A 27,811-nucleotide genomic window follows, 5' to 3' on the forward strand; every position below is an offset into this window, starting at 1 on the left:
GTGTCCTTGGGGGGGAGCTGGTGTGTGCGCGCATGTCCCTGGGGGAAGGGGGGGCGGGTGTGTGTGCGCGTGTGTGTGATGAACTAGGAATGTTCTTAATGTTTTCTCTGAATACTGTGTTGGTGCCTCAGTGTCCCCATGGCAGTTCTTAAGTGTCTGGCAGAGCAAAGGGCCAGTGCACCTAAATGCCTGACACTCTGTCTCCTAGCAACTGATGGCCTGGGCCCCTCCCCTGCAAAGGTGCCAACTGAAGGTGTTGGAGACAAAGGGATCAGGTGACCTCCTGGCCCTGGGAAAGGGGCTGAGCAGAGAGGAGGGGCTGGAGGGGGTTGTTAGTCTGGAGCTGGCTGGGGAGGAGGAGTGAAGTGCAGACATGGGGGTCGGGCTCACTGCCCCCCAGAATGGACCTGGCCGAGGGGTCCGGTTCGCTGTATCTACAAGCTCTGTTTTAGACCCTGTTCCTGTCATCTAATAAACCTCTGTGTTACTGGCTGGCTGAGAGTCACATCTGACTGCGAAGTGGGGGTGCAGGACCCTGTGGCCCCCCCAGGACCCCGCTGGGGCGGACTCGCTGTGAGAAGCGCACGGAGAGGCAGAGGATGCTGAATGCTCCAAGGAGAGACCCAGGAGGTGAAGCCATGTGAGCTTCTTGCCCTGAACAACTCTGCTCTGAGGGAGAGGAGGCTCCCCAGAGTCCTGACTGGCTTTGTGGGGAGCAGTTCCAGAGCATCGCCTGGGGACTCCATGACAGCGTGTCCCTGGGGCGGGGAGCTGGTGTGTGTGCATGTGTCCCTGGGGCGGGGAGCTGGTGTGTGTGCGTGGGTACCTGGTGTGTGCGCGTGTCCCGGGGGGGGTAGCTGGTGTGTGTGCGTGGGTACCTGGTGTGTGCGCGTGTCCCGGGGGGGGTAGCTGGTGTGTGTGTGCGCGTGTCCCTGGGGGGGGTAGCTGGTGTGTGTGCGTGTCCCGGGGGGGGTAGCTGGTGTGTGCATGTGTGCGCGCGTGTCCCTGGGGGTGGTGGGGTAGCTGGTGTGTGTGTGTGCGTGTCCCTGGGGGGGGTAGCTGGTGTGTGTGTGCGCGTGTGTGTCCTGGGGGGGGTGTAAGCTGGTGTGCCCGTGTGTCGCTGGGGGGGTAAGCTGGTGTGCATGTGTCCTGGAGGGGTACGCTAGTATGTGCGCGTGTCCCTGGGGGGGGCGTAGCTGGTGTGTGCGCCTGTCCCTGGGAAGGGTAAGCTGGAGCATGAGCATGTGTGTGTGTGCATGTCCCCGTCCACAGGGGCTTGCTAGCCAGTTAAATTATTAACCTTTTGCTTTTCCATTCCTCTTGCTTTCCCTACCAAGCCCAGAATTCTTGTTTTCTTTCTTGGGGGGTTGTGACAGCAGCAGGCTGGGGCTCTGGATGTGACCTCAGCTTCCACCTACATCCAAAGGGACAGTTGAGAGAGGACCTAGATCAGACCCTTAGTCTGGCCAGTCACTCTTGGCTCTATGCAGCCTGACAGGCAGGTCTCTGGGTTGTCCCCTGCCCCTGTCCTCGCTGAGCAGCTCCTGTGTGCAGGGCATTTCATCAGTTCTCCCTGCTCAGGGTGACGGGCCCTGCAGCCCGAAAGAGGAGAGAACCCACATAGCTGAGTGTGGCCGATTGCCTGGGTCCATGTCCAGGTAGCAGGACCCTCCTGTGGGGCTCCTCCTATGATGGCCGGTGGGGGGGCAGCGGCAGAGATCAGGATGCTTCGTGCCTTTGCTTAGATCCCTGCTGCGGGGGATCCCTGCTGCTTGCGTTACCCTGGGTGGCTGAAGAAGCTGCTGTTTGCTTTGCTCAGGAAATGGGCATCGCTGACTGGCTCTGCCCCTTGGGGAGGAATTACAAAGCCCCGTTTGGCTCTTATCCTCTCCCCTGGGCAGGGCTCGGCACCTGCAGCCTGTCTCGCCAGCCCCTGCCCAACGCAGCTCGGCGGCCAGGGGAGGCACAGGCTAGACCTCTCCTTGAACAATGTATCAACTTCCAGTCCAGCTCATCTACCCAACGGGGAGACACCGACTCAGAGAATCACTGACATGTCGGGCTGGAAGGGACCTTGAGTCCAGTGCCCTGCACTGAGGCAGGACCGAGTAACCCTCGACCAGCCCTGGCCTGAGTTTGTCGAACCTGTCCTTAAACAGCTCCAGTGATGGGGATTCCACACCCTCCCTCGGAAGTGCTTAACTCCCCGTGGAGTCTGAGAGTTTTGCTAATATCTAACCTCAGTCTCCCTGCTGCAGATTAAGCTGATTACTTCTTGTTCTACCATCAGTGGACACAGAACAACCGATCACTGTCCTCTCTATAACAACCCTGAACATGTGTGAAGACTCTTATCAGGTCCGTCCCCCCACATCATCTTTCCTCAAGACTAAGGTGCCCCATTTTTTTGACCTTTCTTCAGGTCAGGTTTTCTAAACCTTTTCTCATTTTTATCGTATCTGTTTTCAACCTTGTGAATGTATAGGAAGATAATTAGGCCTTTATCACTGAACTAAAAGATAACTGGCAAACCCTATCCATACCGGCCTGCCTTTCACTGCCTTTCCCACTGCCCTGGCCCTAGGGCCTTGCTAACCCCATTTGTCTGGGGAAGAAAGTCTTCAGCAACCCCAGCTGACTGCGTTCCTAGTGCAGGACGGGAGGCTGAGGAAGATCTGAGAGCTCCCGGGGAACCTTGTCTCTGTCTCCCAGCCTACAGAAGGGGTGATAAGGCTAACAAACTACCATGACTCCTGCAAGGGCAGAGAGCAGCGCACACAGACCATCCCCAGTCTCTCCAGTCCCAGCAGCTGTGTCACTAAGTGTGCAGTATCTCTCTGCTGTAGCGATGTGAGATGCCGCACAGCGGGCAGAGCAGCCGGGCCCTGTTTTGCAATGGGACACTGCTGTGTGCTCAGGGCCGGCGCTACTATTTAGGCAGCCTAGGCAATCGCCTAGGGCGCCAGGATTATTCAGGGGGTGGCATTTTGCCGGGAGGGCGGCAGGCGGCTCCGGTGGAGCTGCCGCAGTGGTGCCTGCGGAGGGTCTGTTGGTCCGCGGCTCTGGTGGAGCTGCTGCAGTCGTGCCTGCGGACGGTCGGCTGCTCGCGCGGCTCCAGTGGACCTCCCGCAGGAATGACTGCGGCAGCTCCACCGGAGCCGCGGACCAACGGACCCTCCGCAGGAATGACTGCGGCAGCTCCACCGGAGCCGCGGACCAACGGACCCTCCGCAGGAATGACTGCGGCAGCTCCACCGGAGCCGCGGGATCAGCGCGGGGGGCGGCGAAATGGCCGTGCGCCTAGGGCGCGAGAAACCCTAGCGCTGGTCCTGCGCATGCTCGGGCTGGGCCTTGCAGCGTGTACAGGCTGAGCCCAGGTGGGCCCTGGACCTTTGCTCCTTGCCCCCTGTTGGCTGGGAGTTATCAGGAGCCAGGAGACAGAGCCGAATTCATGTTAATTAGTAACAAGAGGGTCTGATGAAAGGAGAATTCTGGGAGCAGAATACACAGAGCTCTGTGTACCCAATGAACTAGTGAGCAAAGGGCACAGGCTCTGCATGATGCAGCCAGGCCGGTCACTGGCCCCTGGCTTTAGCCCCTCACCACTCTGGAGTGCTGGGCGGTTTGGTCACTTGCCCTGCAGCTGCTGATACACAGGGAAATAGCTTCACTCAGATCCTAAAGTGCAGCCATCACTGTATGTCCTGGGGGCTCGTGTCAACATCGCCAGCCCTAGGCAGTAACAGATTCTTAGTCAGGCCCAACAAATCATGAGATTGGCTCAAAAATCCCAAACGCTGGGTTCTGGCCATTTGCTCTCTGAGCCTTTGGGGGTCAGCAGGATCAGAAGAGGCTAAAATAGAGGAAGAACAAGTTAAAAATTACTTAGACAAGTTAGATGTCTCCAAGTCACCAGGGTCTGATTAAATGAATCCTAGAATACTCAAGGTGTTATATCAATTATATTAGACCAGTAAAAACCAGCAGGATCTTATTAAAGGGGACAAGGCACATTTATTATGATAACAATTTATGACTAATAACTAATATCTTAATTCTTATACACACACATTATATCTAATACCTATACACACACACACACACACATTCACATTATACCTAATACCTATACACACACACACACACACACATTCACACACACACACACACACACATTCATCAGGTGTTCTGCAGCTGCTGCATAGTTACCAGTCCTGAAGATAGCTTAAGTTCATGGCTTGATTTTGCAGCTTGGGTTCGTAGCTTGTGGCAGCTAACTGGCCAGGAAAGCTGGGCACAAGGCTGAGCTGGATCTCTGTTGGGCAGGCACCGATGTTCTTCCATGTTGGCAGCAGAATGTTACCCAGAGTCTCTCATCTCACCCTTCTTTTTTATAGGCTTTTAGTTTGGATTCAAAGTCTATAGGTCTTGCTGTGTCACGCTGCCTCTGGGTTTAGATTGATCACCCATCAATTGCAGGCGTGACTTTCAGCCTTGGACCTGGCTTTGATCTTCCTTCTGTTGTTCTGTTGTCCTTTTCTTTTTAGGGTGGATGCTTCTTACTTTGTTTAGGGCTGTTGTCTAGGTCTTCAGCTGTTGGTATTTGAACTTTATCTCATCAGGACAGGCTGGGGCTGGAGGTTGATTCCATCATTCATACATACCTCATTCACACATCTAAACTAAACTAATAAGATTACAGCAGGGTTTGCAAAAATGAAGGTTGGAGGAAGCTTTTACAAAATGGAATGAGTGTTTTAAAATGGGGTTTGAATTACAATATGGAACAGAAGTTACAGTGTAGGCAAGTGTAGTGAATGGTGAACAGAAGTTACATTAATAAAGTGAACAATTAAAACAATTTCATTTATCAGTTCTACAAAGGAGCTGATTGTGGAGATATCTGAGCCATTAGCGATTATCTTTGAAAAGTCATGGAAGACAGGAGAGATTCCAGAAGACTGGAAAAGGGCAAATCTAGTGCCCATCTATACAAAGGGAAATAAGGACAACCCGGGGAATTACAGACCAGTCAGTTTAACTTCTGTACCCAGAAAGATTATGAAGCAAATAATTAAGCAATCAGTTTGCAAACATCTAGAAGATAATGAGGTGAATAAATAACAGTCAATGTGGATTTGTCAAAAACTAATCACATCAGACCAACCTGACAGCTTTCTTTGACAGGGTAACAAGCCTTGTGCATAGGGGGAAGCAGTGGATGTGGTATATCTTGACTTTAGTAAAGCTTTTGATAGTCTCACACACCTGCCTAGGAAGGAGTACTGCAGAAAGGGATCTGAGAGTCATAGTGGATCACAAGCTAAATATGAGTCAACAGTGTAACGCTGTTGCAAACAAAGCGAACATCATTCTGGGCTGTATTAGCAGGAGTGTTATAAGCAAGACAGGAGAAGTAATTCTTCGGCTCTTCTCCATGCTGATTAGGCCTCAACTGAACTATTGTATCCAGTTCTGGGCACCACATTTCAGGAAAGATGTGGACAAATTGGAGAAGGTCCAGAGAAGAGCAACACAAATGATTAAAGGTCTAGAAAACATGAGCTATGAGGGGAGATTGAAAAAACTGGGTTTGTTTAGTCTGAAGAAGAGAAGACTGAGAGGGGACATGAGAACAGTTTTTCGAGTATGTAAAAGGCTGTTGCAAGGAGGAGGGAGAAAAATTGTTCTTAACCTCTGAGAACAGGACAAGAAACAATGGGCTTAAATTGCAGCAAGGGAGGTTTAGGTTGGACATTAGGAAAAACTTTCCAACTGTCCGGGTGGTTAAGCACTGGAATGAATTGCCTAGGGGGGTTGTGGGGTCTCCATCACTGGAGATTTGTAAGAGCAGGTTGGACAAAACACCTGTCAGGGATGGTCTAGGTAATACTTAGTCCTGCCATGAGTGCAGGGGACAGGACTAGAGACCTCTCGAGGTCCCTTCCAGTCCTACAAGTCTATGATTTTCAAACTTTTTGCTGCAAAAGTGAGGGCTAGAAAGCTACTGGCTATAAAATGGAAGCTGAGATTCTCACGTAACCTTCGCCATAGGAGCTGGGTTTTAAGATTTTCAGGCACACACGTGACTCACAAGTTGGTAACGTCCTTGGAACCTGGAACAGCATTTTACCTCCCATCTCCTATAGGCTTCCCTTGGTTTCAGGTGTTGGGTTTAGGGTGACACACAGGCCTGACTGGCTGGTCTGGTGGCCCTTCCAGGCCTTAGACAATGACTGAATGAAAAGGCCTCTCATCTCCTGCCCAGCTGGCTCCAAGGAGAGACTCGCTGGCCAGCTCCCTACTGTGGGGCTGCCAAGGCGTTTGGAAAAGACTCCCTGGCCCATGCCAACCAGTGAGTTTCAAACCTTGTTCTAGCCGCCTTCAGCTTGGTGTGTACAGGTTTTGTTTAGCCGTCTAGAGAGTCAGCCCCCAGAGCCGGTTCCCAGCAGGTACTGCCTGTGCAAAGGCCTTCAGACCCCTTCCAGGCCTGCGTGGGGGAGGCCGGGGGAGTCAGTCACCTCCTGCTCTTTTGCTTTTTTGACCTTCTGACTGTTTGTTTTCTCCCTGGAGAGGGGCAGGCTAAGCAAACAACGAGTTCCTGGGACAGGAGGCTGCAGCCCAGCTCCAGCAGCAGCCTCAGCCTGCCTGAGCAGTCCCAGGAGCCACGCGCCATGAGGCTGCTGGTCCCAGCTCTGACGCTGGCTTTGCTCTGTGGGGCTTTTGCAGCTGAAGGTAAGTCTCTGCTCTCCCCTCGGCTGGGCTCCCTGCTGGACAGGCCAGTTCCTTAGCTCCCGCTTCCAGCTAGCCTTTGAGAGAGAGCAAATGGGTCCGTTGGACTTCTGGGGGCTGGGGCTATTGAGGCCTCCAACTGGCCAAGAAACCCGGGAGAAAGCAGCAGCTGAGTTCCCCAGGAGCCTGCTGGGGTTCTGGCTGGGGTTGCCAGGCAGCCTGTTCTGTGGACAGGATCTTGAAAGGAGCAGCCAGGCGCTGCTGACCTCTCCCCACAGGCAGATCTCCATTCACGGCACTAGTCACACATCGCACACCCCACAGCAGTGGGGATGAGCAGCCAGACTCTCCCAGCTTCTGCAGGTCCTGGGGCTTGGGGAGAAGCGTGGCACGGAGGGATGAGGACAAGGAGCTAGTGAAATCCTGCTGCAGTGCGCAGGGCTGCCTGTGTGGCGAGGCTGACAACAGCCAGGTCCTGTTTGCCCCAGCAGCCAGCCATTGCTAGCAGGTGGGGCTGGTGTGGGGCATCGCTGGCCGCCCCGGGGGCCGTAGCTTATTCCCTGGGGGTGGGTTTGCTGCAGTTACTTCCTGGCTGGCGGTTGGCTGTTTCAGAGTCGTGTGTGGGCCATTGTGAGGATGGTTTCAATGCCCAGAGGAAGTGCCAGTGCGACGCCCTCTGTGTGTACTACCAGAGCTGCTGCAGTGACTACGCCAGCGCCTGCAAGACAAAAGGTACCTGCCCCCTCTGGAGCCCCCAGGCCCTTTCCCCTTGCCAGGGAGCAGTCACAAGCAAGGCCCGGGTTCCCTGTGGTTGCCATTGGCTGCCTCGTAGCAGGAAGGGTGCCCCAGATTTGCGTGTGGCGATATGCCCAGGTCAGTGAGTGCCCGGCCAGCATGACCCCTTTCAGCAGCTGCTGTGGTCAGTGGGACGTTCCATTAGGAGGCAGGCTGATGCTGAGCCCCCTTCACAGGGGTGTGACAAACTGGGACTGTTCTTAATGTTTTCTCTGAATACTGTGTTGGTGCCTCAGTGTCCCCTGTGCAGTTCTTAATATCTAGGTGGTGGGATCAGGGTATATGGTTGCTACAGAGCAAAGGGCCAGTGCACCTAAATGCCTGGCCCTCTGTCTCCTAGCAACTCATGGCCTGGGCCCCTCCCCTGCAAGGTGCCAGCTGAAGGTGTTGGAGACAAAGGGATAAGGTGACCTCCTGGCCCGGGAAAGGGGCTGAGCAGAGAGGAGGGGCTGGAGGGGGTTTCATTCTGGAGCTGGCTGGGGATGAGGAGTGAAGTGCAGACATGGGGGTCGGGCTCACTGCCCCCAGAATGGACCCGGCCAAGGAGTCTGGTTTGTGGTACCTACAAGCTCTGTTTTAGACCCTGTTCCTGTCATCGAATAAACCTCCGTGTTACTGGCTGGCTGAGAGTCACATCTGACTGCGAAATGGGGGTGCAGGACCCTGTGGCTTCCCCAGGACCCCGCTGAGGGGGGCTTGCTGTGGGAAGCGCACAGAGGGGCAGAGGATGCTGAATGCTCCAAGGAGAGACCCAGGAGGTGAAGACGTGTGAGCCTCTTGCCCTGCAGACAGTCTGCTCCCAGGGAGAGGAGGCTCCCCAGAGTCCGGCCTGGCTTTGTGGGGAGCAGTTCCAGAGCATTGCCTGGGGACTCCATGACAAGGGGCCCTTGTGATTTCCAAGGGGCAGGAAGTCTAGGGGGCTAGAGACTGATTCAGGGGGTGGGGAGTGTAGGAGGGACCCTTCTTCCCACGCTGAATGGGAACTTTCTTCTGGCAGCACGTCACCTCTGGCCCAGCCACTCAGAGCCCCAGCAGAGTCAGGGCTGTAGCATCCCCTGGGCTTCCGGCTGCTGACTGGCTCATGCTGAGCCTCTCTCTTGCCCTGTGTGCAGTGACCCGTGGGGACATGTTTGCATTCCCCGAGGACGACTACATGGACTACAGCACCAATGCTACCTGGGGTGAAGACACAGACGTCCTCAACACAGGGACTGACGCCCCAACCACATCTCCAGACCCAGGCACTGCTGCCACTGTCGATTCAGTCACAGTGCCAGGCAGTGGTGCCCACCTGCTGGTCCCCAGTGGGCCAGAAGAGGTGGAGCAGGTGCAGCAGGAGGAGGAAGAGGGGCAGCAGGAGGAGGTGGAAGAGCTGTGCAGCGGGAAGCCCTTTGATGCATTCACGGACCTGAAGAACGGTTCTCTCTATGCATTCCGAGGTACTGGCAGGCGAGTGCTGCCCGCGGGCGCTGGGCGGGGGCTGGCTCAGAGCCAAGGGCTGCACAGGCTTCCGCCTCCAGGGCACTGACTTGCTTCCATCTCAGGTCACTCCCATTGGCCAGATGCTTGAGGGGGAAGATGGGTCTCAGCCCAGTTCCCAGACATGTGCATGCCATCAAACCCACCATCACAGCTGGCACTGGCTGGGCCCTTGACAGCCTGGACTGACGGGCCTTGGAGCCTGAGTCCCCCACAGAGGCAGATGCTGTGCCGTCAGAGCAAAGTCCTGGGTTGCTTGCATTGCCGTGGCTATCCTGGGCCTGGTGAGGGACTCCGGCTTGGTGCAGAGTCTCCCTGCAGATAGCCAGCCTTTCACAGTGCATGCACTCGGGGCAGGAAACAAAGCAGTGGGGGATTTTGCGGAGGTGGGGGCAGTGGGAGCTGTCCCCTCACGGCTCCTGTCCCTCCTTGCTTAGGGAAATACGTCTATGAACTGGATGAGAAGAGCGTGAGGCCTGGCTACCCCAAGCTCATCCGCGATGTCTGGGGCATCGAGGGACCCGTTGATGCCGCCTTCACACGCATTAACTGTCAGGGCAAGACCTACATTTTCCAGGTGGGGCCATGGGCAGGGATTGGCTAAAGTCCTGCCTGTGCTGCTGCTGCGTGGCCTGACTCATGAGCACCACTCACAGCAACGGGCCACCCCAGCCAGCCGCCGCCAGGTCTTTTGGGAGGCCCTGCTCTAGGCTGCCACCCTGGCAAGCTGCGAGGCCTCATCCCCCTGGCCTGTGCCCCTTTGCAGGAGGGCAGCAGGGGGCAGAGCTGACAGGCCAGGCACACAGCTGATGGCCCCGGTCAAAGGTAGGACAGTGACAGGAGTTTGCCAAGAGCTCTTGGGCATGCGCCGGGCTGCCCGTTGGTGTGTCAGGGCGTGGCCAGGCTGGTGTCCTGCATGGCAGCGGGGAGAGCGCTAACAGGGGCGGACGCTTCGCTGCAGGGAATATACATAGCTCAGCGTTGTGGGTTCACGGCCCAGAGTCCTTGTGGCTCTTGAATCCTGCTCCCCAGGAAGGGACATGCTGCCTGAGCCCAGCAGCAGCGCCCCCAGGTGACCCTGCCTTGTGGCTGTCTCCCAAGGACAGTCAGTACTGGCGCTTTGATGACGGTGTGCTGGACTCCGGCTACCCCCGCAATATCTCAGACGGCTTCCAGGACATCCCTGATGACATCGACGCAGCCTTCGCCCTCCCCGCACGCAGCTACCATGGCCAGGAGAGAGTCTATTTCTTTAAAGGTAAATGAGCTGCTTTCCCAGCCGGCCCAGCTACCCCTCCCCGCTGTGTCTCCCCACAGTGCCCCAGGGGCATGGTCCCCACACACAGGCAGTGCCCTGCTGGTGCTGAGCCTCAGCTCACTGCAGCCCATTGCCCACTGGCCCTGCCATTCTCCACAACCTTGCTGTCCGGCAGTGCCGGGCCGTCCCTGCCTGGCTGCTCAGCCCACGGGCACAGGGCCCTTGCCTGCATACCAGGTGCTGCCAGCTCCAGGCACTCAGAACTCAGGAGAGTGGCTAGAAATGATGGGGGTTTAAGACACTAATAAACGTGGTTTCACCCGTAGCTGGGGCGTGTCTGGGCTGCTCACTGCACTCAGTCATGGCACCCAGCTGCATTGGATGGAAAGGAAAGCCAGGCGACTCGCCGCTCACCTGCCTCCAGGGCCTGGGGTGTTACTAGTGCCAAGAGGTGTAACAACACGATCGGCGCTGGGCCTGGCTACGCTATGAAGGCTGGAGAGCCCCTGGCTGCTGAATGGGGCTGCCTTGTACTGCCAGCCCTTCCCAGTGCTGGGGGATGCCCTGCCCTGCTCCAGCCAGCAGCACGAGGACCCTGTGCCTTGGGCCCCAGCCCCGTCCAGCAGGATGACATCTCTCCAGCCTGACAGGCTCCATGTCTCGTTTCCAGACAAGCATTACTGGGCATACGACTTTGCCAACCAGCCCAGCCGGCAGGACTGCGAGGTGTCCTCTCCATCGCTGGTGTTTGATCACTACGCGCTCATGCAGGGCGACAGCTGGGAGGACCTCTTCCAACTGCTCTTTGGGGGCACCCCGCGCAGTAAGTGGGGAGGAACGGCCCAGGTTATGGGCCCGGGCAGAGCATGTCATTGAAGCCAGAGGGCTGGGGCACAGGGAACCAGAGGCCATGGGATGCACCCCAAGCATGTATGAGCTGCTAGGGGCTTTGCAGAAAGGGAGTGATGCAGGTTGGGAGGTCAAGTGCTAAACAGGACAGGCAGGTTAAGGGCCCCTGATCCAGCTCTGGCGTATGTTAGACCCCAGAGGGACCAGCTCCACCCAACACATGCAAGAGGCCAGATTCACAGGGAGCCTGGAAGGGAGTGATAGCACAGAGCACACCCCCACATGCTTGTGACAAAGTGGGGCTGTTCTTAATGTTTCCTCTGAATACTGTGTGGGTGCCTCCATTCTGGCCTTTGTCTCCTTCCTGGGCCAGGTCACCTGATCTCCTTGTTCTCCTCCACCTTTAGCAACCCCTTCCCTGGGCGATGCTCTGGAACTGCTCCCCACCAAGCCAGGCAGGACTTCGGGGAGCCTCCTCTCCCTGGGAGCAGACTGTCTTCAGGGCAAGAAGCTCACACGGCTTCACCTCCTGGGTCTCTCCTCGGAGCATTCAGCATCCCCTGCCCCCTGTGTGCTTCCCACAGCGAGTCTGCCCAGGCTAGGGCCTGGGAAAGCCAGAGGATCCTGCACCCCCACTTCACAGTCAGACGTGACTCTCAGCCAGCCAGTAACACAGAGGTTTATTAGATGACAGGAATAGTCTAAAACAGAGCTTGTAGGTACAGAGAATGGGATCCCTCAGCTGGGTCCATCCTGGGGCCCAGCAAGCCAGACAACCCCGTCTGCCCTCACTTCCCATCCCCAGCCAGCTCCCAACTGAACCCCCCCCCCCCCTCCAGCCCTTCCTTTCTGGTCTTTGTCTCTTTCCCGGGCCAGGAGGTCACCTGATCTCTTTGTTCTCCCCCACCTTTAGCATCCCCTTGCAGGGAGGAAGGGCCTGGGCCATTAGTTGCCAGGAGACAGAGTGTCAGCCAGAAACTGAGGCACCCACACAGCATTCAGAGGAAACATTAAGAACAGTCCCACTTCCTCACAATGCTGCATCCCCCTAGTCCCAAAACACCTGCACACCACAACCCAAGTCCCCAGGCTGCACCATACCCCTCGCACCCGCTGCTCCCCCTGTACAGGTGACATCCCAGGATCCTGCCTGTTTTAACTGGAGCCAATGCTGCAGAGCTGTGCAAGGTGAAGAGAAAGCTGGGGAGGAGAGGAACGGGGTGGGAAACAAGGCTAGGCTGGATCCTGCCATCACGTCTCTCCTCCTAGCCTGCTCCTTGCCCTGCCACGGGGATTGGGTGGCTCTACTGCCCCCCGCCAGCTCCTTTCCTTCCCTGTTCTGGAGGCCCTGGGGACCCCACTCCCTGACGCTGTCTGGGGCAAGATCAGTCAGGGGCCTCCCTGCTGGGTGAGCCTCTGCCTGTGGCTGGGACACCACACCAGTTATGCTGCCAGCCAGTCCTCATGCCCACGCTGTGCTGGTCTGCCAGGTGGGGCAACTGGACCGCGGCCCATCAGCAGGGATTGGCGGGGAGTGCCGAGCCACCTGGATGCTGCCATGGCCGGCAGGATCTACATCTCCTCCAGGGCCAGCAGCTGGGCTCGAAGGAGGAAATCCCGCCGGCACCGCAAGAGGTACAGGAGCCGGCGGCCGGCAGCTCACACCTTCTGGGACTGGCTACAGGATGAGTCCGACTCCTCGGACACGGACCCTGACTGGCTGCCCGGGGGCTCCCAGTGCCAGCCCATCCAGAGCGTCTACTTCTTCGTGGCAGGTGGGTCCCAGCACCATCAGCTCACCCCAGCTGCTCTCACGGCTGACCTGACCTAGCCCCCACAGCAGGACTGGCCTTCAGCTGTGCCATGCGGCCCCACCAGCCCCCTTATGGCCACCCTCTCCCAGGGCCCTGCAGTTCTGCTCAGCCTGGCTGAGAGAGACTGGACTGACTTGTGGAGAGGTGCCTCATGGCGTGGAGGAGAGCCGGAGGAGGCTGGCACCTGGGGCAGGGGGATCCTCACAGAGGGGCAGGCTGGGCCTGAACACGGGAGTCAGGCTGCCCTGGCGGGGCCTGGACTCTGGCCAAGGCTTTGAGCAGGGTTGTCTCTGCACTTGGTGGGAGGCTAGGGGAGGCCAGCAAGGCCTGTTTGGCTCCTGCTGCTCTGAGCTGTGGTTGAGGGTGGGGTGAGTGGAGCCCTGGGCCGTTCCCCGGGGGACTGACGGTCACACCCTTCTCTCCTGCAGACAAGTACTATCGCCTCAACCTGCACAGCAAGCGCGTGGACTTCGTGCGCCCTCGTTACCCACGCCCCATCGCTCAGTACTGGCTGGGCTGCCCATGAGCGGGAGAGGGGAGCCCCCAAGGGGATGGGCTGCCGCCATCCCGTCATATCCACAGCAGCTGGGTCTTTCGCTAAAGCCAAATAAACAGGGAGCTCTGTGTCAGCCTTGGACCACGTATGTCTGGGGCAGCGGGAGCTTCATGGGCAGGGCTGTGCAGGCCCCACCCCAGCCAGCCCCACCTGCCTCCCCAGAGCCTGCAGGGGACTGGGCCCTGGGTCCTGGCCATGCACCACAGCACTGAAAGAGTTATTGTCCCTTGGCGTGGGGCATGTGCTCAGAGTCAATCCTGGGCATCCCGTGTGCAGCCGGAGCCCTGGGTCCACAGGCTGTAGTATTGGAGCTGCCCCTGCAGTGAGTCCAGCACCTCCTCCAGCCGCAGCTCAGGGTCAGCACCTGCTGCTGGCCGCAAAGGACAGGAGTGATTAGTGGCAGCCCCACCCTGGGCTCAACCCTCCTCCCCTCTGGCTGCAAGCGGGTGTCAGGGAACCAGAGCTGGGGAAAAGGTCACGATCCTGGGATGGGCCCCAAAGCTAAGGAGCTCCCCACCCCCCCAATTCAGCTCCACGAAGATATGACTTCCAGGGAGCCTCTGCCCCACATCTCCCTTAGTCTCTTGTGCAAGGCATGCTGGGAAGGGCTTCTCCTGACCCAGGCTCACAGTATCTGCACAGTTGAGGGCCCCCTATGGGGAGCCAGGGACACCCCAATTCTGACCCCTCCAATAGAGAAACCTTGGCAGCTGCTGCTTTGTCATGTCTTACCTTGGTGCCCTGTGCTGCTGCCTGGCAAGGGAGGGGCTGATGGCACAACCTGCCCCTCCAGGCTGGGGGGAGGCTTGGGGCCCTGCTGCTGGGTGTCTCTCAGGAGCAGACACGAGCCAGCAGAGCTCTTCCTTCGGCTCAGGCTCCTGCAGAGCAAGCAAGGGCTGTGCTGAGTACTGGGGCCCACATCAAATCTGGCCATGGCTGCCCCACCCCACTGCCTCCCACCCTGTCCCTGGGTCACCTTCTGATGTGCCCTGAGCCCCTGTCCTGTCCTGGGGGCCTGTGCTCCTGCCTGCACAGCCCCACGGCCGGACTCACACCTGGCCCCAGGTTGCTGACTCTCACCTTTTCCCCTGGAGAAACCAGGGAGCCACAGGGTGCTGCTGGGGCCAGGGCTGAGCCGGATCCTCCCATGGGCTGCCCTGGCTGGGCCCCTGGAACCTGGAACTGCTCTGGGCAGTGAGCCCCTCCCATGGCAGCAGCTCCACGAGCAGCTGGAAGGACAAGCAGAGTCCTTAGGCTGAAAGCTCCCGCTTCCTGTACCCAGCCAGCCTGGCAGGGGGAGAACCTGGGAGCCCTGGCAGGGCAGCGGCAGCCAGGGACAGGAGGCAGGGGCAAGAGTAAGAGAGCAGGGGAGGGGCCGTGGCTCAGGCCTCCAGCCGGCAGAGCGCCTGCGTGTGCTGGGGCTGAGCTCCACACAGGGCTGGGGGCGCCAGGGCCAAGGCACAGGCTGGGGCAGGTGTCCCGCTGGAAGGGAGGCGGGAGTCCAGGCTCCATGGCCCATCCGTTCTCTGCCCTTTGTGCTGAGCTGGGCTCCGCAGGAGCGGCTTTCAGCCAGGTTCCCCCCGGCAGAGCCAGAACCAGCCCAGATGCTGGGGCGTCGGCTCCCCTGGGGCGTCACAGCCACGGGCTGACAAGCCAGCCTGCAGGACACGTGGGGGCCAGGGCCTCAGGCGCCAAGTCAGACAGGAAGAGGAGACTCACGTGGCCACACTGGGCTGCACCGGGGGCAGGGCAGGGGCAGGGCCGGGCCTGGATGCTGCAGGAGCCGGGGGCAGTTTCGGGGGAGCGTCGGGCCTGGCCCCAGCTGCTGAGGGCTGGGGGGGACTCCAGGTGCCTGGAACGTAAACGAGATGAGTGGGAGTGGGGCCATCCTGGGGCATCACAACATTCCTGAGGAGCTGGGCCATCCCAGCCACGGTGCCCAGCGAGGCAAGAGCCAGCAGCCCCACAGCCTGGCAGGGTGCGACTTGGGGGGGTCACCCCAGTGACAGGCAGGTCAGACACCCAGCCAGCAGCTCCAGGGGCTGGCGGGGCCTGCGGTTGGCTGAGAAGCTGCCTGGAGCAGGAATTCCTGCAACACCCTTTTCAGGGGCTCCCCGAGCCTGGCTGTTCTGCCAGGCCTGGGACTGCGCCTGCCCCAGGGACCGCGGCCCATGAGTAACCCAAGGCTGGCCTGAGGGACGGGCCTGGGCTCTGCAAGACACCTGGGAAAGAATTCGCTATAGTAACCTGGAACCCTCCCCAGGTAGTGTCCCATCTCAGCACCCCCCCACACTGCATGCCCAGTGTCCCCCACACACACACCCAGCACCCCACACACATGCCCAGCGCCCCCCCACCCACACCGAGCACCCCTCACACTGCATGCCCAATGCCCCCCCACACACACCCAGCACCCCACACACATGCCCAGTGCCCTCACACACACACCCAGCACCCCCCACACTGCATGCCCAGTGCCCCCACACACACACCCAGCACCTCACACACATGCCCAGTGCCCCCCCACACTGCATGCCCAATGCCCCCCACACACACCCAGCACCCCCCCACACGCCCAGTGCCCCACACACACACACCCAGCACCCCCCACACACACCCAGCATGCACCGAGCATCCCCCCCCGCACGCCAAGTGTCCCCCCGTGCACCAGCGTGCCCCGTGCATCCCCTTGCATGCCCAGCACCGCCCCCACATGTGCCGAGTGCCCCTCACCGGCCCCTCCACCCCCTCCACGCCCGCCAGCACTGAGAGTCCAGACTTCCCCCCCCCAGTTCTTCAGGTGACTCGGAAATGCCTCCCCATCGCGCACACAGCTCAGGGCCTGGCTAATAAGGGGTTTCCTCGCCCTACGGCGCAGCTGTCACCCACCCAGCCAGGCCTCCAGCCTGGGCCCTACCCACCCATGGGACTCAGGCCCTGCCTGCATTGCCCCTCCCCCTGCCCCTTTACCTCGCCAGCTCCTGCGCCAGTGCACGTTGCCCCTCCCTGGCGAGGGCTTGGCTGCTCGTCAGCAGGATCGGCTCCCTCCTTGGCCAAGCAGGACAATAGGAAGGGGAGAGTGTGGTGAGCTGTGAATGCTGGGCCCCACCCCAGCCATTCATCCAGACTCTAGCAGGGCCCACTCCTATGCAGGGTGCCTGCCCCGTGCCAGGCCAGACTCACCGCGACCTTTGGGTAGTGCACTGGGGCAACCCCTCGCTGGGTGCGAGGAACCAGGAGGAGCAAGATCTGGCTCATTCACCCGGGCCAGCAGTGCTGATCTTTCGGGGTTCCAGGCCCAGGTTGGGTGACTGAGCTGGGGCAGCCTGCAAGCTGCTGGGGGCTCTTCCAGGCATGGAGAAGGGTTGGTGGTGGTTCTTGGAGTCGCAGAGAGCCAGGCATGGCAGGGACTCTGCGGCGAGAGGCGGGGAGGCAGGCAGAGCCTGGGTGGGTGTTGTGGAGCTGCTGGTGAGTCTGTGCCGGGGAGAGCCCAGCTGCCTGGCCTGAGGGTTAGCCCCTGTGCCAAGGTGGGGGCATCTCTGGCTTGGATCCCTGTGCCAAGACAGTGGCTCCCAGCCACTCACTGCCCTCGGGCCAGGGGAAAAGCAGTTGCCTGGGGGAGCTGGGCTGGGGTGCCCCTTCCCTGAGCCCAGCCTGGGAGGAGCTGGGCCTTGCTGCCTGCCGCAGGATAGCAGCTGGCTTGAGGTGGCTGCGGAACACACGGCGCGGCCCTGCCCACCCCGTGTGTGTAGGATGCATTGCTTTGCCAGTGACCACTGTGCTAGGTACCAGGCCATGCCTGGGGCTCACCCGCACATCAGGGCTTGAGGGAGGTGTGGGGCTGGTCCCCCCGCCAGGAGTTGAGTCTCCCAGGGGTCAGCCCAGGAGGGAGAACATCCTGTTGCTACCTAAGCTGCTCGTTCTCCAGCACAAACTCCTGCAGGAGGCCATAGAGGCTGCGCCTGGCCAAGCCGGGTGCTCTCCTCGGGGCCCCTCTCTGCCCAGGGGCATGGCTCTCTTCCTGGTACTCGGGCAGCTCTGCAAGGAAGATGAGATGGGTGACAACTGGAGCCCAGCCGCTGCATCTGCACTTGGGCTAGGGCCTGGGGGGTGGCAGGTCACATACTTCTCTGGTGCACAAGCCCATGGTGCCCCTCTGCAGGCTCCCCACTCCTGTCCCCCAGGGCGGCCCTGGATCCCTCTGACCCCCAGCCCTGCCCCGCCCCCAGCTGCACGCACGTGTGGGGGCTGTGTGGGTGGCTGTGCTCCCACCCAGTATCCTGGGCAGCTGCAGCTGCTGGCGCAGGGAGAGGTTTTCCTCCCGCAGGGCCTGGATTTCTTGCTCCAAACTTCGCAGCAGCTTCTCCCGGGAAATCTGGGAAATCAAAGACACAAGGCTTAGAGGGGAGGGGGCCCTGGCCACAAGGGGCCCTGCCCTGGGATGCAGCAAACTCAGATGTTGTGAAGGCCAAGAGAATAACTGGGTTCAAAAAAGAACAAGATGAGTTCCTGGAGGCTAGGCCCATTAACAGCTGTTAGCCAGGCTGGGCAGGGACACAACCCCATGCTGTGGGATTCCCTGAACTGCCAACTGCCAGAAGTTGGGACTGGACGCCAGGGGCAGGATCACTCGATAATTGCCCTGCTCTATTCATTCCCTCTGAAGCACCTGGCATTGGCTGCTGTCAGAGACAGGACACTGGGCTCCAGGTCTGACCCCACGTGGCCGTTCACATGTTCAGAACCCTCTGGCCTTACCCTTTGTGCCACAGGCTTGGTGGTGACCTTCTTGGCCCTGCCGGCGAAGCGCAGTGTGCGCAGTGTCTCCGGGAGGCAGTGCAAGGAGGGCGAGATGCAGGCGACCTGCTGGACAAGGGACAAGGCTGAGGAGCAGCTCCCGGAGGGGCCCTCAGCAGAGAGGGCTTTGGTGAGTCTCTTCCCATGGCTCCGGCCTAGCCGGCTCAGGCAGGAATCCCAGACTCCTGGGTTCTAGTCCTAGCTCGCCCACAGCCTTGCAGTGTGACTTTGACAGGTCCCCATCCCAGCTCTGCACCTGTGGGGCTGCGGCTCCAGGCCCTCACCCAGCCCTTCCCGGTACAGAGGGGAGCCAGGCTCCTACCATGAGCGTGATCCCGGATCTGCCCAGGGACTCGGCCAGCAGCCGGGTGAGCTTGCTGTCCCTGTACGGGATGTGACTCCACCTCTGTCTGGGGTCCACCAGCAGAGAGATGCAGTGCCCTGCGGGGAGGACAGCCCGTCACACTTGCCTTGGCGCTCAGAAAAGCCTCAAGGCACAGCCGAGCCTGCAGCCAACTGGGGGAGCCTGCAAGCCTGGCCCCTCTCTCTGGCCCTGCTGCAGGGGCCTTACCCAGAGCCAGGAGACTGCGGTTGATGTTGCTGGCCTCCACTAAGCGCTCCCCAGCCGAGCCGGTGTCCTTCACCCTCTCGCTGCCAGCCAGGTCCACGAAGCAGAGCATGCCTTGCCGGCGGGAGCTGGGGTCTGGGCTCATCTGTGGAGAAGGGGAGGGACCGTAGCTCACAGGTGTCCTGCTCCATGGGCCTTTAGGGACACTCCCAGCCAGGCACCCTGCCCTGCGCACCTGGGGTCTCCAGTGCAGGCCCTAGCGAGCCCAGCGAAGGGAGAAGCACCAGGCTGGCTCAGACAGGCATCAGCCCAGAGCAGCCCCTGGAGGGTGGCAGGGCAGTAGCAAATCGAAGCCTTTCAGGCCAGTGCCCATTTGCCTCCCCGTGTGCCCCTAGGAGCCTCCCCCAAGCTGCCAATGCAGCTGGCTCCCTGGGAGCAGGGTGGGCTATGCCATGGCCCCCGAGGCCCCGCATGCTGGGACGCGAGTGACTCACTGCCTTGCGGTGGATGCGGATGGTCAGCAGGGCATGGCTGCGGCTCGAGTGCCCATTCAGTGCATGCGCGGCGCTCTGCCGCCTTCGGGTGCCTGGGAGCGGGAGGCGCAGGCAGTTCAGAGCCGGGCGGAAAGGTTAAACAGCCCCTGACCCCCCTGGCGCTGGGCCTCACCCTCCTGCAGAACCTGCACTCCCAGGTCCTGGGCTCGTTACGGGGGGGCCACTCTGCAGCTCCAGGAACGGGGATGGAGCCTCTTCCCTCAGTGCCCCCAGGCTGCCAGTCCTGCCTTGGAAAACAGCTGACGACCTAGGCTAGGGTGATGCCCTGGTGCAGGCAGAAAGCTCCATCACCAGGCAAGGCGGGACCGTGCCAGGGTCTGCTCGTGGGAGGAGCAGCTCCCCACCGCTAGGCGCAGCAAAAGGGAATTCGCTCCCCACCTGGCCACCAGGGGGCCCCTTCTGCACTGGGCTCCTTGCCCATGGGCTGCAGAGCCCTGTGGGGGGTCCTGCCTGTGCCCCTCCCCAGCGCCCTGCAAGGCTGGAGACACCCTGTGCGGTACCTTCCTGCAGCAGGTCCATGATGGCCTCCAGGCTCCCAAACTCCACCATGAGCAGGTTCTCAATGTAGAAGCCCCTGGTTTTACTCCATCGCACGGGCAGGGGCCTGGGTGGCCCTGGGCTCAGCAGGTCTCTCACCTGGACAGAGGAGAGGCAGCGGAGCAGGTGGGAATGGAGCCCAGAAAGCCAGGAGGACACGGGTGAGCAGAGAGGTAATGGGGGGCAGGGACAGGTCTGTCTGGTGCTCATCAGCCAGCCCTGCACATGAGCTCTTTGTCCAGGCGGGGTGGCCCTACCTGCTCATTGTATATCTCCACATATGAGGCGCTGAGGATGAGGCCGGGTCTGTAGGGCTGCGTCTGCTCCAGGAGACACACAAAGGCCCTTTGCATCAGCCCCCCGAGGTAGGGAGTCGCTGGCTGGCCCTTGCTCTGCAGAGAGGGGAGAAGTCTTGGAAAGCCAATGGCAGGGTGCCCTGAGCTTCCACCCCCAGCAGCAGGAAACTGAGACCCACCCCTGAGCCAGCACCCTCCCCTGCTCCCCACAGCGCCCCCTGCTGGGAGAGGCTGGGGCTGGAGTAACTGGGAGCTTCCCCCCACAGCCAGCGCCCTGCCCCATGCCCCACAGCGCCCCCTGCTGGGAGGGGCTGGGGTAACTGGGAGCTTCCCCCCCACAGCCAGCGCCCTGCCCCACTCCCCACAGCGCCCCCTGCTGGGAGGGGCTGGGGTAACTGGAAGCTTCCCCCCACAGCCAGTGCCCTGTCCCATGCCCCACAGTGCCCCCTGCTGGGAGGGACTGGAGTAACTGGGAGCTTCCCCCCACAGCCAGCGCCCTGCCCCACGCCCCACAGCGCCCCCTTCTGGGAGGGGCTGGAGTAACTGGGAGCTTCCCCCCACAGCCAGCGCCCTGCCCCAGTCTTCACAGCGCCCCCTGCTGGGAGGGGCCAGGGCTGGAGTAACTGGGAGCTTCCCCCCACAGCCAGTGCCCTGCCCCACTCCCCACAGCACCCCATGCTGGGAGGGGCCAGGACTGGGGTAACTGGGAGCTTCCCCCCACAGCCAGCGCCCTGCCCCACTCCTCACAGTGCTCCCTGCTGGGAGGGGCCAGGACTGGGGTAACTGGGAGCTTCCCCCCACAGCCAGCGCCCTGCCCCACTCCTCACAGTGCTCCCTGCTGGGAGGGGCCAGGGCTGGAGTAACTGGAAGCTTCCCCCCACAGCCAGTGCCCTGCCCCACTCCCCACAGCACCCCCTGCTGGGAGGGGCCAGGGCTGGAGTAACTGGGAGCTTCCCCCCCCACAGCCAGCACCCTGCCCCACTCCCCACAGCACCCCCTGCTGGGAGGGGCCAGGACTGGTGTAACTGGGAGCTTGCCCCCACAGCCCGCGCCCCGCCTCATGCCCCATAGCGCCCCCTGCTGGGAGGGGCTGGGGTAACTGGGAGCTTGCCCCCACAGCCGGTGCCCTGCTCCATGCCCCACAGCGCCCCCTGCTGGGAGGGGCTGGGGTAACTGGGAGCTTGCCCCCACAGCCAGCACCCTGCCCCATGCCCCAGAGCACCCCCTGCTGGGAGTGGCTGGGGTATCTGGGAGCTTGCCCCCACAGCCAGCACCCTGCCCCATGCCCCAGAGCACCCCCTGCTGGGAGTGGCTGGGGTATCTGGGAGCTTCCCTGTACAGCCAGCCCACTCCCCACAGCGCCCCCTGCTGGGAGGGGCCAGGGTTGGGGTAACTGGGAGCTTCCCCCCACAGCCAGCACCCTGCCCCACTCCCCACAGCACCCCCTGCTGGGAGGGGCCAGGGCTGGGGTAACTGGGAGCTTGCCCCCACAGCCAGCACCCTGCCCCATGCCCCAGAGCACCCCCTGCTGGGAGTGGCTGGGGTATCTGGGAGCTTCCCCGTACAGCCAGCCCACTCCCCACAGCGCCCCCTGCTGGGAGGGGCCAGGGTTGGGGTAACTGGGAGCTTCCCCCCACAGCCAGCACCCTGCCCCACTCCCCACAGCGCCCCCTGCTGGGAGGGGCCAGGGCTGGGGTAACTGGGAGCTTCCCCCCACAGCCCGTGCCCTGCCCCACGCCCCACAGCGCCCCCTGCTGGGAGGGGCCGGGGCCCGTGATCCAGGAGGCGCTGGCTGCAGTACCTGCTCAGCACGGCTGTGGGTCTGCCCCCGAGGAGGGCTCTCACCTGGGCTAAGGATCCCATTAACGTGTAGGTCTTTCCAGAGCCTGTTTGTCCAAAGGCAAAGGCAGTGCAGGAGAACCTGGGGGAGGGGGCGGAAGAGCCGCTGAGCACCTGCACCCTTCCTTCGAGGGTGCAGGGCGCCCTCTCGTGGCAGAGCCAGGTAATGCAGACACACACTGGCGGGGTGGGGCTGTGACCCAGCGGTTCTGCACTGGCACAAGATGGTGCCTGAGAGCACGTGGAGGTGAAGGTGCGCATGGCTGGGGGCACGCGCTGGTGTGAGGAGGATGGTGCTGGCAGTTACTGGGGAGTGAGGCCACAAATGGGAGTGGGTGAGGCTGGATGCTTGTGCCTGGGGGTGAGTCTGTACAGGGTGTGTAGGTAGAAAACTGCAGATGGTTGCTGGGAAGGAGGCCACAGTGAGGGTGAGCAGGGAGGGGGAGCATGTGCATGGCTGGCTGGAGGCTATGGGGGGCAGGTGGAGGAGGAGCATGTGCATGGTTGGCTGGAGGCTATGAGGGGCAGATGGAGAGCTGGCTGGAGGCTAAGGGGGGCAGGTGGAGGGGCAGCGTGTGCATGGCTGGCTGGGGGCTATGGGGGGCAGGTGGAGGGGCAGCGTGTGCATGGCTGGCTGGGGGCTATGGTGGGTGGGGGCAGGTGGAGGGGCAGCGTGTGCATGGCTGGCTGGGGGCTATGGGGGGCAGGTGGAGGGGCAGCGTGTGCATGGCTGGCTGGGGGCTATGGGGGGCAGGTGGAGGGGCAGCGTGTGCATGGCTGGCTGGAGGCTATGGGGGGCAGGTGGAGTGGGAGCGTGTGCATGGCTGGCTGGGGGCTATGGTGGGTGGGGGCAGGTGGAGGGGGAGCGTGTGCATGGCTGGCTGGGGGCTATGGGGGGCAGGTGGAGGGGCAGCGTGTGCATGGCTGGCTGGGGGCTATGGGGGACAGGTGGAGGGGCAGCGTGTGCATGGCTGGCTGGGGGCTATGGGGGGCAGGTGGAGGGGCAGCGTGTGCATGGCTGGCTGGGGGCTATGGTGGGTGGGGGCAGGTGGAGGGGGAGCGTGTGCATGGCTGGCTGGGGGCTATGGGGGGCAGGTGGAGGGGCAGCGTGTGCATGGCTGGCTGGGGGCTATGGGGGGCAGGTGGAGGGGCAGCGTGTGCATGGCTGGCTGGAGGCTATGGGGGGCAGGTGGAGTGGGAGCGTGTGCATGGCTGGCTGGGGGCTATGGTGGGTGGGGGCAGGTGGAGGGGGAGCGTGTGCATGGCTGGCTGGGGGCTATGGGGGGCAGGTGGAGGGGCAGCGTGTGCATGGCTGGCTGGGTGCTATGGGGGGCAGGTGGAGGGGCAGCGTGTGCATGGCTGGCTGGGGGCTATGGTGCGTGGGGGCAGGTGGAGGGGCAGCGTGTGCATGGCTGGCTGGGGGCTATGGTGGGTGGGGCAGGTGGAGGGGCAGCGTGTGCATGGCTGGTTGGGGGCTATGGTAGGTGGGGGCAGGTGGAGGGGCAGCGTGTGCATGGCTGGCTGGAGGCTATGGGGGGCAGGTGGAGGGGCAGCGTGTGCATGGCTGGCTGGGGGCTATGGGGGGCAGGTGGAGGGGGAGCGTGTGCATGGCTGGCTGGAGGCTATGGGGGACAGGTGGAGGGGCAGCGTGTGCATGGCTGGCTGGGGACTATGGGGGGCAGGTGGAGGGGCAGCGTGTGCATGGTTGGCTGGGGGCTATGGTGGGTGGGGGCAGGTGGAGGGGGAGCGTGTGCATGGCTGGCTGGAGGCTATGGGGGGCAGGTGGAGGGGCAGCGTGTGCATGGCTGGCTGGGGGCTATGGGGGGCAGGTGGAGGGGCAGCGTGTGCATGGCTGGCTGGAGGCTATGGGGGGCAGGTGGAGGGGCAGCGTGTGCATGGCTGGCTGGAGGCTATGGGGGGGCAGGTGGAGGGGGAGCGTGTGCATGGCTGGCTGGGGGCTATGGTGGGTGGGGGCAGGTGGAGGGGGAGCGTGTGCATGGCTGGCTGGGGGCTATGGGGGGCAGGTGGAGGGGCAGCGTGTGCATGGCTGGCTGGGGGCTATGGGGGGCAGGTGGAGGGGCAGCGTGTGCATGGCTGGCTGGGGGCTATGGTGGGTGGGGGCAGGTGGAGGGGCAGCGTGTGCATGGCTGGCTGGGGGCTATGGTGGGTGGGGGCAGGTGGAGGGGCAGCGTGTGCATGGCTGGCTGGGGGCTATGGGGGGCAGGTGGAGGGGCAGCGTGTGCATGGCTGGCTGGGGGCTATGGTGGGTGGGGGCAGGTGGAGGGGGAGCGTGTGCATGGCTGGCTGGGGGCTATGGGGGGCAGGTGGAGGGGCAGCGTGTGCATGGCTGGCTGGGGGCTATGGTGGGTGGGGGCAGGGGGAGCACATTCATGGCTGTGTGGGGGTTATGGATGGGAGTCGGGGGAGGGGGAGAGCACGCTCTCCACTTAGGGTTGCCTCAGCCTCACCCATTCGCTGCCAGCTCTATGAGTCGCTTCATCCCGCTGCCTTCAAACACCCCTTCCTGGGACGTGCCTGCATCGAACACTGCACTTAACCTGAAGGCCGCCTCCTGCCCGGGCGCATTCACCTGCATGAGGAGAAGAGAGCTGGCTCAGGATCAGGCCAGCGCCCAGCTTTGGCCTGTCCAGCGTGGGGCACTCACGTAGACGGTGTTGTCCCCAAGGCAGTGCACCACAGGCTGGTCCCCTCTGCGGCGCTCCAGGCAGGTCAGGGGCCGAACCCTAGCCAAAGGGAAAGGCATCGTTCACCATGCAGGCACCTTCCTGGTCCCAGGTGCCTGTTCCTAAAGCGGCCTCAGCTCATGCACTCATCAGCCGCCCGTCCCCCTCCCTTCCCCCTCACCTGACCACCACCCGGAGACGTGTTTCCTTCCTGTCCACAGGATCCTCCTGTTCGCCTGCTGGGCTCCTGGGGAAAACAACCAGTGTGGGGAGCAGGGACTCTGACAGACCGGGGAGCCAGGGGCTGTCTGTCTGGGCCATGCAGCTGCTAAGGCTTTGGGCTCCAGCGCCCCACAGCCCCTCACCAGCTGCAGCACTGGCACTTCCCAAGCTGAGGTCTGATGTGCCAGACCCAGCTGCTCAGCTATGTAGTTAACCCTTCCACCGCCAGAGGGAACGGCACCCTTGCACCTGGTGTGAAGGAACAGGAGACTCCAGGGCCCCCCTAGGCTGAAGGGACCTGTGGTCCTTTCCCCCTGCCAGGACTGGGTACCCTGACCACCCTTAATCCCTGGGTGGCCCCAGAGAGATGGGGTGGCCGCCCCACTAGCTCCTGTGAGACTCTGGCTTACTGTGCAGCTAGATGTAGTGGCTTGGCTCCTGCGCCCACCTTGGGCTCCGGCTCCATCTCACAGCTCTCCTCTGCAGGGTGAGATCTGCAGCTCTTCGGCTGCCCCCTTCTCCAGCCAGAACCACCCCCAACCAGCCTAGAGCTGCAAGTGCCAGCTCTCTGGTTAAATATTCACCTGCTCCAGCTTTGGGAGCTAGCCCCTCCCCCAGGCTCTTGGAAAGTGACCAGCTGCAGGGGAGGCTCCCTGAGGAGAGGCCAGAGGGAGAAGGGGGCCAGACTCTGGGTCCACCTGCCGCTGGAAGCTGGCCAAAGCCAGTCCCTTTCAGAGGCACCCAGTGAGAAGGGTGGAATGACCCCAGCCAGCTCTGGGCCCCGCTCAGCAGGGAGAGGCCAGTGACTGCGGGAACCTCGCTGAGCGGGCGACCAGGGCTGGAGGAAATGCAATCTGGGGCCTGGCACAGGGCAGCTGCCAGGCGTGCAGCAGCAGCACCACGTGTCAGCCAGGAAGGGGCCATGACTCCCTGGACCCTCTCTGCCATGAGGGGCCCTGCACATTGGCAGCGCTGCGTCCTATCTGCCGCAGAGAGGCCGGTATCCCATGGAGCCCTCCCCACACAGATGAGAGGAAGAGGCCTGAAACCCTGCGCCTCCCCCCCCCACCTGCCCCCGTGCCTGGTGTCCCTCTGCATTTCCATCAGGAGCCTTAGGCCCACTGACCCCTTTCTCCCCTCCCCCTCTCTGCTCCTCTGGCTGCTTGGTTAATTGACATTGAATCCACCTTCCAGCCCCCTCTGTCCCTGTGCCAGGAACTGCCCAAGGCACAAGGGGAGCTGGCCGTGCCTGTGCTACGGTGCAGGCAGCGCTCCCACCAGGGCAGCGCCAGCCAATCGGTACTGCAAACAGAGCAGCACAATTAGAGGCTGAGTCCCATCCGCACCCTCCTCCCCCCAGAGGCTGGAGTGAGCTCTGGTGTTTCACAGGACCCTCCAGTGTCATACTCTGGTGCCAGCCCTGGATGGCACAGAGGGGCCTGCTCCCTGCAGCTGGCAGCCTGGCAAGAGGAGGACTCTCTTTTTATTCCCCTGGGAAATCAATTCCCAAAGAGTCCAGCAGCTGCAGGTCACGTGGCCCCTTGTAAGGCCAAGGCAGTTGGATACTTAGCAGTGCAGGTGCAGATGGGCCGAGAGCGTTCAGGACAGACAACCCACTGCTCACACCATCACGCCATGGAGGCGCCCGTGGGCATCTGCACACAGCCGCTCAGCCCCCAGGCATTAATAGCGGATGTGCTGGCACTGCTGGCCATTTGCCAGGCTGGGACGTTGGCAGCCACTTTCCCCAGGGCACCCTGCCTTGTGTGCCGCCAGCCTGGGCAGGGTTTCCCACAGGGAAGCCTGGAATGTAAGTGCAGAGGGGGCTGGCCTGGAGCATGGCTGACGGGTGGGCCCATAGGGAAAGGTGACAGGAATATCCTGTGCGGGGACCTGGGGCCAGCCCTGCCAGCACCCAGCAAGGAATTAGATGGGACCTGGTGAGTTCCAGCAAGAAACCGGTGAGGAACCAACCCAAAGGGATGTCCCAGAGCAAAGGGAGGCTCACAATCAGGATTTGGGCTGGTTCTCAGCATTCAGCATGTGGCCCCACAACCAAACCTGCTCTGCCTGGGGCTACATATTGCTGTGAGACTCCTCCCTCCCGGCTGGGTCACGGCTTAGTCTTTTTCACTCCAAACCTGGAACCTGCAGCTGCCCCAGGTCTCAACGGAGAAGGCGAAGCCCCGGTTAGTTACCCCTGGGCTCGGGGGAAGGGAGGCACTGCTGCTCAGGGCCCGGGCCCTCCCTTTCTCAGTAACTGGGACAGCTCCTGGGCCACCCCTTGTCATCCCCACAGAGCAGGGGCAGGGCCTAGCCAGTCACCCCACTGGGGGAAGGGCGCAGCCCAGGGCACCAGGACCTGGCTAAAGCAGCCCCAGCCGAGGGAGCCCAAAACAGCCCGGTCCCTGGGGGTGGAGAGAGGCTGGGCTGGGCTGATGGGAATGGGGCACAGGTCTGGGGTAGCAAGGATGGGGCTGGGATGGCCCAGGCTGACTGGGATCCCCCGACGGGCGTGGCTGGGGTGCTGGGATGGGCTGGACTGACTGGGAATGGGGCGCTGGGCTGGGGTTAGCAGGGATGGGAATGGGGCGCTGGGCAGTGCTGGGACCCTGACGGGCGTGGCTGGGGGGGCCTGGCCTGATGGGAATGGGGCGCTGGGCTGGGTTAGCAGGGATGGGGTTGGGCAGGGCTGGGGCTGGGGCACTGGGCTGAGGTAACAGGGATGGGGCGGGGCTGGGCTGGGCAGGGATGGGGCTGGGCTGGCCCAGGCTGACTGGGATCCCCCGACGGGAGTGTCTGGGCTGGGGCATTGGGCTGGGGTAGCAGGG

The 27,811-nt window shown here is 61.8% G+C and overlaps 2 protein-coding genes across 3 annotated transcripts; one reads left to right on the top strand and one right to left on the bottom strand.

Moving 5' to 3' along the window:
- Window positions 1–5,800: 5,800 nt before the first annotated feature.
- VTN (vitronectin) lies at window positions 5,801–13,614 on the top strand. Of its 2 annotated transcripts, XM_050929074.1 has the most exons (8): window positions 5,801–6,735; window positions 7,345–7,464; window positions 8,640–8,966; window positions 9,444–9,583; window positions 10,108–10,264; window positions 10,935–11,087; window positions 12,604–12,888; window positions 13,356–13,614. In XM_050929074.1, exons 1-8 carry the CDS (start codon window positions 6,675–6,677, stop codon window positions 13,451–13,453), a joined length of 1,341 nt encoding a protein of 446 aa, XP_050785031.1. In that variant the 5' UTR covers window positions 5,801–6,674; the 3' UTR covers window positions 13,454–13,614. The 2 variants fall into 2 exon arrangements, with proteins under 2 accessions (XP_050785031.1, XP_050785033.1); XM_050929076.1 differs by lacking the exons at window positions 5,801–6,735; window positions 7,345–7,464 and adding an exon at window positions 8,246–8,295.
- A 120-nt stretch (window positions 13,615–13,734) lies between these two features.
- KIF12 (kinesin family member 12) lies at window positions 13,735–27,271 on the bottom strand. Its single transcript, XM_050929699.1, has 17 exons — window positions 27,179–27,271; window positions 24,940–25,005; window positions 24,543–24,664; window positions 22,081–22,156; window positions 20,197–20,331; window positions 19,903–20,038; window positions 19,306–19,434; window positions 18,852–18,962; window positions 18,603–18,721; window positions 18,242–18,346; window positions 17,723–17,858; window positions 17,392–17,521; window positions 16,454–16,531; window positions 15,203–15,335; window positions 14,564–14,712; window positions 14,216–14,361; window positions 13,735–13,853 (listed from the first exon to the last, which is right to left on the bottom strand). Exons 1-17 carry the CDS (start codon window positions 27,269–27,271, stop codon window positions 13,735–13,737), a joined length of 1,983 nt encoding a protein of 660 aa, XP_050785656.1.
- Between the last annotated feature and the right edge of the window lie 540 nt (window positions 27,272–27,811).

This window comes from Gopherus flavomarginatus, chromosome 19 (assembly GCF_025201925.1).
Source record: "Gopherus flavomarginatus isolate rGopFla2 chromosome 19, rGopFla2.mat.asm, whole genome shotgun sequence".
In the NCBI taxonomy this organism is placed as follows: Eukaryota; Metazoa; Chordata; order Testudines; family Testudinidae; genus Gopherus; species Gopherus flavomarginatus.

What these genes read in the sequence shown, in the direction of transcription:
- VTN (XM_050929074.1), top strand. Translation starts at nt 6,675, where the DNA reads ATGAGGCTGCTGGTCCCAGCTCTGACGCTGGCTTTGCTCTGTGGGGCT. An exon ending in CAGCGCCTGCAAGACAAAAG is followed by an intron (nt 7,465 to 8,639) that starts GTACCTGCCCCC and finishes CCCTGTGTGCAG; the next exon opens with TGACCCGTGGGGACATGTTT. An exon ending in CGTCTACTTCTTCGTGGCAG is followed by an intron (nt 12,889 to 13,355) that starts GTGGGTCCCAGC and finishes TCTCTCCTGCAG; the next exon opens with ACAAGTACTATCGCCTCAAC.
- KIF12 (XM_050929699.1), bottom strand. Translation starts at nt 27,271, where the DNA reads ATGACAAGGGGTGGCCCAGGAGCTGTCCCAGTTACTGAGAAAGGGAGG. An exon ending in TAATGGGATCCTTAGCCCAG is followed by an intron (nt 20,332 to 22,080) that starts GTGAGAGCCCTC and finishes CCCTCTCTGCAG; the next exon opens with AGCAAGGGCCAGCCAGCGAC. An exon ending in CCGCAGTCTCCTGGCTCTGG is followed by an intron (nt 18,722 to 18,851) that starts GTAAGGCCCCTG and finishes TCCTCCCCGCAG; the next exon opens with GGCACTGCATCTCTCTGCTG.